The sequence below is a fragment of the Amborella trichopoda genome, chromosome 3, assembly GCF_054954075.1.
Source record: "Amborella trichopoda isolate Santa Cruz 75 chromosome 3, AtrichopodaSantaCruz75HAP2 v2.0, whole genome shotgun sequence".
NCBI classification, from domain to species: domain Eukaryota; kingdom Viridiplantae; phylum Streptophyta; class Magnoliopsida; order Amborellales; family Amborellaceae; genus Amborella; species Amborella trichopoda.
Genome location: NC_142338.1, coordinates 42,174,633 through 42,185,472, shown reverse-complemented (window position 1 = coordinate 42,185,472; position 10,840 = coordinate 42,174,633). Strand labels below are relative to the sequence as shown.

Sequence of the window (10,840 nt, the reverse complement as noted above, 5' to 3'; positions counted from 1 at the left end):
AAAAACAAAGAATGAGCAATTTCAGAAAAGATACTAACCATAATCACCGAATGCAAACCCCAAAAGGTTCTAGCCTCTAAAAAGGTGACATTAATATATTAATCTAATCCCTGTGATCATATCCCAATCCATTCCTCCCTAGTAATAATACTTACATTAATAATTACAAGCAGTCTCTTTTGGATCCCATTTTTCCTTGCTGAAAACTGACGTTAACTTATCATGACAACCCCAAAAAGGAGATATAGATTTGATTAGATTACAGATAGAATTCCATAATCATTCCATCCACCATACAGCAAGAAGACCAAAGAACAAAAACAATAAAAGAAATCAAGATTGCAGAATAAACATACAGGTCTTTCTTTTCTCATTTCCTAAAACTTAGGTCCAAACATCTTTCTATTTCCCCAAGCAAACCAACAAAGAGGCAAAACCAAGTCTTTTTCCAGGATTACAATAAGTGAACTTCACATAAAACAGTGACATCTCGACCTACATAGTAATAGCAGTAGTAATAACACCATTACCTCTCTCTTTCTCTCTCCCCCTCTTCATCCAAGGTTTTTTTAACAGTTCAAAGACACTCCATGCATCACTTCTTGAAGCTTCCACGGATACCCGGTTTTGGCTTTGAACACTCACTGACCTGGCCAGCATGAGCATGACGGTTCACGAGCTTGGATTCATCAAAAGGGATTTTGGGGTGCTTTGCATCATGGTGAATTTGCATGGATTTTATGTCAGGAGCTGTGGTCTTACAGAGAGGGCACTCATACTTGGCATGGCCGCCCTTCTCCTGGCCTGAACGATCGGCTTGACCGGCTTTTCCACCACCTCTGTTTGTTGTTGCAGCGTCAACTTTTGCTGCGATTTCCTTGGCAGTGTGCTTCTTAGGCTTTGCCTTTCCAGTCATGGCTGGTGGGATAACCTAGGGTTACAGATAGAAGATGCGTAAAGAAAAGTAGAGAGAAAAGGTTTGATTGGCAGGTCAATTCTGGAAAGAGAGATAGATGTATCAAATCGAATAATATGGATAGAGAGAGAGGGGGGCTTTGAAAATTGAAGATGAGGTAGAGAGAAGAAAGATGGGAATAAGTGGGAAATCATCCAAGGTTTTAGCTTTAGGGACAGGGGAGTTGGGAAGGGAGAGGAGAGGCATTTTTAATTATGAGAGATGGCAATTAAATAGAGGGACCGGGCCAAAGGGAAAAGGCGTTTAATACCCCGGGGGGAGAGAGAGAGACAATAGGGTGGGGTTTTAATGGGAAAGGCTTTTATGCTTCTCCTTATGTATACTTCCTCCGTCTGTGGGTCCATTTTATGCTTCTTCTGCTGTATATTTCACCCGTCTAGGCGTCCATTATATGCTTTTTTTTCTGTATGTTTCACCCGTCTAGGCGTCCAATTTAAGATTAAGTAAGTTCAAGATCCGACGTCTCAAAGTATTTTATTTGTAGTTTTTATTTTATAAATTATATGAATATGAAATTTAGTACATCCCATCATGTCTTTGGGGAGCAGCTAAAATATATATATAAAAATATTTTCAATAAAATAATATGACCAAAATACCACTAAAACTTTTAAAGATATTCTGGTTATTTTATTTTATCAAGAATATTTTTTTTATATGCTTTATAGGTATGAGAATAAGAGTGAAATGTACGCTCAAATTTGATGTCCAAGTGTTTGTTAGAAAAAAATTTAAAATAAAATAGTATAGATGTATGATATTGTAATTGGATCCATCTCAGTCGTTCGTTCATTCAGATCTGATGGCTAGATAAAAAGAAGTACATAATTTTCATACATTATGGGAAGTATAGCAAGCATGCCCGGTTTTAATAGCTTAGTGAGAGAGGGGGATGATATCGAAGGTTCTACTGTAGAGTCAATTTTTGGAAGTGTTGGTGCGCATGATGACCTCAAGTGGTTCTACCATCATGAACCCAGCATCATTTTTTTTTATGGAAGCGGTTATTATGAATTTCATTTACTAAAGAAGATTACAAGGAAGGATAAAAAAGGTGTAACCACTAACGTTGATTGGTGTACACCATCCTTTGCTAATAAATCAGCTTCAACATTAGTTTCTCTAAAACAATGACATATTTCAAAAGATCCACTTGTTAAAATTGTAAAAACTTTATAAAAAATACTGTTTAATTTTATCAAATACTTTTTTTAAATGGCAAAAGAATGTAACTTGTAAAGTGTGAACCTACGACATAAAGTTTGTGACACCTACCAAAACTAGAAGTTTTATGAGGAGAGATGGGATGCTTTGGAGTGTCTTACTTAGGAAGCCATGGCTACCGTGGCAACTCAGGAAGGAACTGGAGCTACAGAGATAGGAACATGAAGAGAAAATGGAGGGCTCACAACAATAGTGGCTATGATAAGGGGGGTCGTATACCATACAAGGTTCAGGAATGACGAACCTAGTTTACTATCTGGAAAAATCAATCGCTGCCCAACTTAGAGAAGTCGCATGTGTATGCTGGAACCCCAGCAGGTCGTTCTTTTGTGGATGTGGATGTGGTAGTAGGTGCAACTAAGGTTCAATTGGCCTCGAGAGGATCTCAGAATGGAGATGTTCGAGTGGTGGAACTAGGGGATTCGTTGTGAACCATGGAAAGTTATGCTTAAGAAAGCATTTGTTGGCTCCTTCTCCTGTGGAAGATTTAAGCATGTTTCAAGATTGGGATTCTAAATCGTGGAGGTGCTAATTAACTTGCACGAGGATTTTGGGGAACAAAGCTTTTACGGTCTTTGACAATGAGGATGATGCCAAGATGGTATTCAAACAAATATTCTTAAGATTCCGTGGTGCTCTAATGACCCTAGAATGGCGTTCTTCTTGCATGAACCACTCTTTGATTTCTTTGCCAACAACTTGGATCAGGGTAGAGGGTATCCCCATCCATGCTTGGACTAAAGAGGTTTTCTTCTTAGTGGCGAAGTAGTGCAGGAGGTTGGTTGAAATGGATTGATTCACCTCAGCGGGCCCGTCTTTGAGGGCACTTCGCATCAAGGTGCAGATCCAACAGGGGAAGCAGGTTCCACAATTTATAATTTTAAAGGTGACTTCTTTAAGGTGTCTATTTCTATGAGCAGGTACCCCCAACCATGGTGCTCTCCAATAATGAAGCTTCTTCCTCTTTTGTTTAATATGATGAGATAAGAGAGAGCCCGGTCCTATACGAGGATGGCTACAAGGTCATCGTGGAAGGGCCATGGAGGTTGGTTACCCATAAAAGGAAAAAAACTAGTTTCAATACTAGGCAATCCTTTCGCAAAAAGGAAACTGTTTGTAAAGTGTGGTGACAAAAAGAGACTGGTTCATTGGCTAGTCATTGGGCGAAGAGTGGAAAAGGCAAAAGTTTTTCAAGTTCAAACTCAAAGTAATATGCTAGATCACAACTCTGATCTAGCAGCACTTGGACAACCAGAAGGTCACTGCATTAGAATTGCACCCGTCCATACCGAGAGGCGTGTCCAAAGGAAAGGTTGCCGTGATTACAGAGATATTCTCAAACCAATGCAAGTTATGGCCTCTGGAGAAGATGCATTTTTGCATGTTGGTCATCAGGTTTCCCAACACCATCAAATTTGAGGATACGATGGCTACATAATCTCAATGTAGCATCACTGTCCGTTTTGATTTTGATTCACAGTGGAAGATTGATGACAGAAAGGTGGTGATCGTCAAGAGTGCTAAGGAGGACCTAAAAGGTCATATCTTTCCATAGAAAGGCATGCATTTTTCTGATTGATCATTCCCAAGAATGGTAACTCCCCCACGTAATCACCCTAGGCCTTCTTCATATACAAAGAAACACAAGAAGGTGGTTTAGATCCTTTTCTGAGTTTTCTGGTCTGGTAATGCTCTTGCCTTAACCAAAACATGGCTATGTAAACCCAAGGCCATGCCACACAAAGAGTAACCATCTTAGACTTCAAAAAACAACCCATTTAGTATCATCAGTCGGAGTCCATTACTGGTCTGCCAGCGAGGGCGGTGAAGAAGAATTTGTCCTAATGGAAGTTAGATATTAATTGAGGGCACATGTCCATAAGAATCCCGTTCATGAATACTTCAATTGAGAATCTCCCTCAGACTCTATTGATGGCCACTTGCCTGGGTACCCCTCCCATTCTGGTTACAGAGTCCTCTGACTCCTCTGAGAATGATCTCTTGCCTCATTCTCGAAATTGGTCAAACAAGCCTTACAACAGGATGGAAGTTTGGGGAAAGGCGATCGAGATGCTCAAGGGACTACACAAGCTCCATAGAAGTGATAGAGGATGCCATAGGCATCAGAGAGATCAACTAGCACCCAACGCCAAGGAGGAGGAGAGGCCGACAGAGCAAAATTCAGAGACTTGTTGCTAACCTCCCGTTCAACCCACCTGCTACAGGCCCATTGGGGTCGCTAGGGGTGGGATTGATTTCCATCTCCAAGATCTGCTCATGGAACTCAGGGGTTTAGGGGAGTCGAGGAAGAGAAGAGCTTTGAGATGGTTGGTGCGTGCACACAAATTGTATATTTTACTCTTGCAAGAAATAAAGATTGCTACCTCTAGTGTGTCGGACATGTGGTGCATCTTGGATGCGGTTGCACTGGATTTTTGCTTCTCTCCATCCAATGGAGCATCTGGTGGCCTTTTGATAGTTTGGGACCCTTTAGTCCTTAATGGAGCTATTTTGTCTATTTGTTTCTGCTTTCTTTTTTTTCTGGTTTGGGCCAACTTCGATATTTTGTGAAGAATATTTATGGCCCTAATATTGGTAGTGACAACCTTCTTTTCTTTATTGATATTTCAGTAGCATTATCTAATGTTAATGCGTTATGGTCCATTGATGGGGATTTTAATCAAACCAGAAGTCCAAGCGAGTCGAACTATGTGAAAAGATTTAATTTTCAGATGATTACGTTTGACAACTTTATCAACTCAAATGTCTGGTTGATGTGCAATATTGTGGGCACCAAATATACTTGGTCAAATAACTCAGGTGCAAACCCTCAATTGTCCAAATATGATCCATTTCTAGTATCACATAATTGTGATTCTATTTTCTTGAAGGTCTTGGTCAAAGCCCTTTCGCAATGGACTTTGTATCATGTCTTTATTATGTATATACTAAAGGGGACCAGTTTGGACTCTCGATGTGAACGACGTTTAAGATCATATTGACAAAGGTGTTGGGGTTTGATGCTTCGACAAACAATGAAATCTATTTTTGCATGTTCTAACTACATGTTTGGACAGTGTTGGCCTCATGCATTGGGTTGCTTTGGTAAACCGCGAGGTCTCTCCACCATTGGATGAGCTTGTCCACCGGCTTACCAGGCTCTTGAGTCATGATAAGGAGTTCGATGGCTTCAACGTCCCGTTCTACCTCATAAAAGCGCTTATAACATTATCGCTCCATTTTGGCCCAAGAGTGGATTGAGATGGGTGGTAGTTGGTGGTGTAGTGATCAATAGCTTAGCCATTGATGGTGTGTGTGGGTGTGTTTGAATGTGATGACTGACGACCTAAGTGTGGTGAGTGTATGGAGTGCAGTGATTAGCAGCTTATTTGTCGGTGGTGTGTATGTGTGTGAGGGGTGGCCTTTGGGCCACCCAAAATGAGTGCACTGACAGCTTGGCTGCCAATTAGGGAGATGGAAAGGGGATGGGCAGCCTTAGGGCCACCCTGAGGTCGACAGCTTGGCCACCAGTCATAGGAAGTAGGAGAGAGGGGTGGCCCTTGGGTTGCTATAGGGTGATGACAGATGGCCTGACCGCCGATTAAAGCATGAGAGAGGATGAAGTTGGAATTTGGGCCACCCTGATGGTGATGACCGGCAGCTAAGTCGTTGGTGACAGGGTGAGAGATATAAGGAATGGCCTTAGGGCCACCCCACCGGTCACTGATACTGAGAGCAGGGGGTGGCCTTTTGCCCACCCATGAATGATGTACCAGCCGCCAGGCTGCCGGTGATGCTAGCAGGGGGTGAGCGAGTGACCTTAGGGTCCCCTCTCGACTCGAGAAGGGCCGGAACCTTGGTTTCGGTGGTCATGCCACCACGCACAAGCAATATGGGAGTAACAATTTTGTTCGGAACCCAGTCCCTTTGGGTCAACCTTTCGAGTATGGGGATTACGAAGTCCCTAACCCGGATATAGGAGGAACATATGGACTCCCTAATCATAGTCTGCGCACAACTCAAGGAGCAAGCGCAATGATAGTGCAAGTGAGAGAGTTCGGGGTTACGTATCCCTAGTGGAGTCGTCAATTGGTCGGCTCGGTCTTGCACTTTGTGCCCCTCCGTGTGTGCGTTGGTGTGCATGTGGGTGACCTCGTGTGCCCATGCAGTTATATACATATAAGTTATGCAATGTAGTGTTGTGTGAACCAACAAATTTTAGGGTGAGGTGTTACTTACCTTAAGGTTTTGGATAAGATACGTGCGCGTATTTTGCCCTCTTAGATCCTGGTATGGCGTGATGTGGAAAGCTCACTGGTCTCTATCGAACGCGGTTTGACTCCACCCTCTTGTGCTTTCTTCTGCCTCGATTCTCTCTCACACACCGCTTGCTCGCTATGACTAGTTGTATCCTAGATACTCCTCGGCTTGACCTATCTTGTTTAGGTTAGATTTGGGGTTTGGCTTAGGATTTGATTTGAGTGGGTTTGAGGTAGGTTCAATGTTGGTTCAAGGTAGGTTTGAGATAAGTTCGATGTAGGTTCAAGGTAGGTCCAAGTAGGTTCGACGTATGTTAGATGTACATTCAAGATGGGTTCAAGGTAAGTTCGGGCCCGGTTTAAGAAGGTGGGGGAGTATGTTTCTTGTGTAGGCCCGAGCTGAATGTGAATGGGTTCATGGGTGTGAATGGTCCCGATGGGTTAGCACGCCTAGATATAAGTTATGAGCTAAGTTTGAAGGTGGTCAAGTTACTGACTAAGAGAAAGGTTGATTGGAATCCGACGGAGTTCCAGCAGCACCTATGCTAGGGAGTGGGTGGACCGCGGACAAAGGGTACCAAGCAAATGGCCAAAGTACCCCAGGGTATATTGGGCCATGCCCACCTTGACGCAGCACAGTAGTGGCTTCCTTGAGAAGGTTAGCCTAGGCTAGGAAGTGTAAGACGTGGAGTAGGTAACACTATAGACTAGGGAGTAAGGGGTAGTGTGGATTAGGGGAGTATGGTCTAGGTGTGAGGTATGGAGTACTACGGGCTTCTGGCATAAGATGATTTTCTCGATGGCGGATTTTGCCTGCCTGAAATAGAAGCCGGTAGAGGAAACGAGGAAGGACAATTGCCTGGTCCTATTGGATTAGCGGCTACGGGTTCATACATGTATTGATCCAGTCGAAGAACCTGCTCCAAAGCTACTACTCTGCCTAGCTTCCTGCCCACCCCTGTGGAGTCGACGTTCCAAAAGCTCCACTTGACAGGCCATGGGATAAGGTGGGGTTGGGTGGTTGGGTTAGGGTTTAGACAAACCGTGGTTAAGTGTAGAGACTTAACCAAGGTGGGTTAGGGTTTAGGTTAGCTTAATTTGAGAAGGCTAACCTAAGGTTAGAGGCAAGAGTAGGCTCTGTTTGTAAAAATATTTCTCTCTCATCTCTTCAAAGTAAAAGGGTATCAATAATGCTCAAAGCAAAAGTGGCCTTCACTCCCTTTCTCCCTCTATTTTTTAACCATTTTCATTAACCTCTCAAGCCTTTTGAAAGTTACTTATGGTGGGATTTATATAAAGCCCCCCCTTTGAAGTAGGATAGATGTTCAAAACCCATGGGAAATGAGTAAAACTAAAAACTACTAAATTAAAGTGGAAATTTGGGTAACATGAAAAATGATAAAAAAAAAAGTCATAAACAATACTCAAAATGACAAATAGGTCCCCAAAAAAGGGGCATGTTCCCATCCATATGAATTGAGGCCTTGGTTCGACTCCTCCAGGATCGGTTCAGACGATTTAACGCCGCGAAACATAGATCGTGTCAAAGCGATCGATTTGATATATGGTTTGCAACCATGAAGATTTGATGAAGTTCTTGACATTTTATACTTTCACGATTTTATGCGAACTTTGCTTTTCTTCTTTGATTGATCTATCTGAAAATGCGATGTTTATTGTATTTATTTTGGTAATAGATCAAAGGGGAGGTATCTATGGTAGTTTTGCACAAAAAACCATGAGAAATAACCTCCGATTGACCATTTTGAGATTTTGACAAGTTGTTGGAAAACCATGTTTCTAGTTTTTCAAAATCCATGTCCAATTTTGGGCCTTGGATGAGCACCTTTCTAGACTCTGATCGTGAAGTTTCTCACAAAAAAATTGAAGCGTGTTCAGTCACGATCGCAATGCACCAGTTTTGAGGTTGATTTGACCACATGACATCAAGTTGTGGCCATTGGAGCGCGGAGAGGTCACACAACTGTTTTTTTTAGTAAGCTTGAAATTTTTGCGAACTTCTCTCCAGAATATCACTTGCTTTGATTGTCAATCATGTCTGTGGCCGATACCAAAAGATCGTGCTCATCGAGGAGCACGACATACCCAAATTTGAGCTCGATCATACTAACGGATTGTGAGATTCAAGAGCGACAAGTTCGCCACCTTTTTGGATGAAGCATAATTGGATTTTGTTATTTATAGTAATTGGTTCAATTGTGCAAATCCTGAATAGCAAATAAACAACCTAGCTTTAGAAAGTGAGACTTAGGAAGGTCTATTTGGACTGAAATTCAAGGGTCGGGGGTCTTTCGACCTTCTGAAACCGCCTATAGTGGTATGGAGACCATATGAGATCAACTTCTAGGAGTTTTACTGTGGTGATTACTTGTAAACATATGTCACACAGTACTCAATGATTGTACTTTCCTCGTATTTCTTGGTAGCTTTGCCCAATTGGAGCAAAACTTGGGGAATATCTCCAGGGTATTAAGGGCCATTGTTGTGCATTTTCTGGGGCCAAGATGATACCTCATGGGGCTCTTCATAATCTGGGTGTTATTCTGCATATGCGTCTCCAGTCTTTCGAGCATATCTAGTGCCCGAAAGTAGTGGGTGCCATTGCCTCCTCTGTTATTCGCCTAGGGGATAGGTGCATAAAAAATATGTACAAATAAGAGGAACAAATTGAGCTAAAAAGGGATTTCATATTTAGAGTAGGTACATAACCTCCATCTGATCGTTGTAAGATTTATTTTTTGTATTGTTTTCACTATATTAGGACTAGAGTAGGTATATAACCTCCATATGATCCTTGTATAATTTAATTATATTATTGTTTCTGATATATTTAGACACCTACAATTTTTTCGTACATTGGTATAAGAGTGAATAAATGGAAGTTTTCTATTGGATATGATGATAGTGCACATCTCAAAGCAACTCTACTCAGTCTCACTCTTGAATCTAACTGTCACGAGTGGTATAAATAGCTCCGAATGCCGTGCTTTGCATATTGCATGATTTATTTTTCTCCCTTTTGTATTGAGAAATTGAATAAATATAGAAAAGCATAGGACAATCTTAAAACACATAGGCATCCATACTTTTCCCCCCTGTTCTCCACTTTTTTGGGTTTTCCTCACTTTTTTCAAAAACAAATTTGGCCCTTGCCGGTCAAAAAACATGATTGGAAGGGGTATGGACATTTTGGACTATGTGGTCTATCATGGTAGTTCAAGCAGTGCACTAGCGGTGCACATGTGTGGGGTGGGCTGGCATCCAATACCCCTTGCATGACCATTTCACATAGATGATCCCTTAGGACCATTGAAGAAGAAGAAAGAACAACAACAACAACATCCTCTAATTGATCATCTCAACATCAAGATGTATAAATATGAAAAAAAAGAAGAAGAAGAAGAAACAACAACAACATCCTCTAATTGATCATCTGAACATCAAAATGTATAAATATGAAAAAAAAAAAGAATATTTTGAGTTCCAGAAATAGTGCATCTTGCAACACATTATCTAGACAATCCATTTTCAAGATTTTCATATGTTTATAGATCTACTTGATTTTAATCATTTTTGTAAGTTACACTTTTATAATTAGATTTGAAAATAGATTTTCAGATAATCCTAAAAATGTTTTACACCAAGAAGGTCACAATTATTTGTACTCATTAGATGTCAAATTCGATGACTTGGGATAAGTGACAAAGTTTGAGAATTTATTTTAGAATTTTTTGTCTAATAAATGACACTCTTAGAACCACCCATTTTGAAATCTAAGAGACAATAACGATTGTGACCTTCTTGTACAAAAGGTAAATGATCACCTTTGTCGATAATCCCTAAACATAAACATATGCAACTATATTACATAAAGTGGATTCATTCAAACATGTGACATATAAAATATAGCATTGACTGCTTTTTTTTGTGAGCTTACCTCTATATGTCGTATCCTTATACGAAACACTTCTGGGGTGTGGTGAAAATTGAATGAATGATTGAACTTGAATAAAAGATGGGATTTACCCTTGCAACTCCGCTCTCTCTTTGTTCTTCCTCTTTCTTTAGCCCTTTCTTTCTATTCTTTTCTTTTGTCTTGGCTTTTCTTTCCCTTCTTCTCTTCCATCTTCTTTATCTCTCTTTTAATATACAATTATTCAAATATACCAACCCTCCTAAAGGCCTCACTAAACCCAAAACAACTGATACATCATTAATCAAACCATTAGTGTAAGACGAGGACAAAGAAAAGAACTGGATTGTCCTTTGTTCCACCAAATTGGCTCTATTAAGATGATAGGAAGAGAGAAAAATAGGCAATTAGAGAGTCTTAATACCTTGAGGTGAGATGCGGAGTTGA

At 41.0% G+C, this 10,840-nt stretch overlaps 1 protein-coding gene across 1 annotated transcript; it reads right to left on the bottom strand.

Annotated features, from left to right (window-relative positions):
• Window positions 1–339: 339 nt before the first annotated feature.
• Window positions 340–965, bottom strand: LOC18422665 (zinc finger (C2H2 type) family protein). The gene has a single exon (XM_011625563.3). The coding sequence runs from the start codon at window positions 914–916 to the stop codon at window positions 596–598; it is 321 nt and encodes a 106-aa protein (XP_011623865.1). The 5' UTR covers window positions 917–965; the 3' UTR covers window positions 340–595.
• Between the last annotated feature and the right edge of the window lie 9,875 nt (window positions 966–10,840).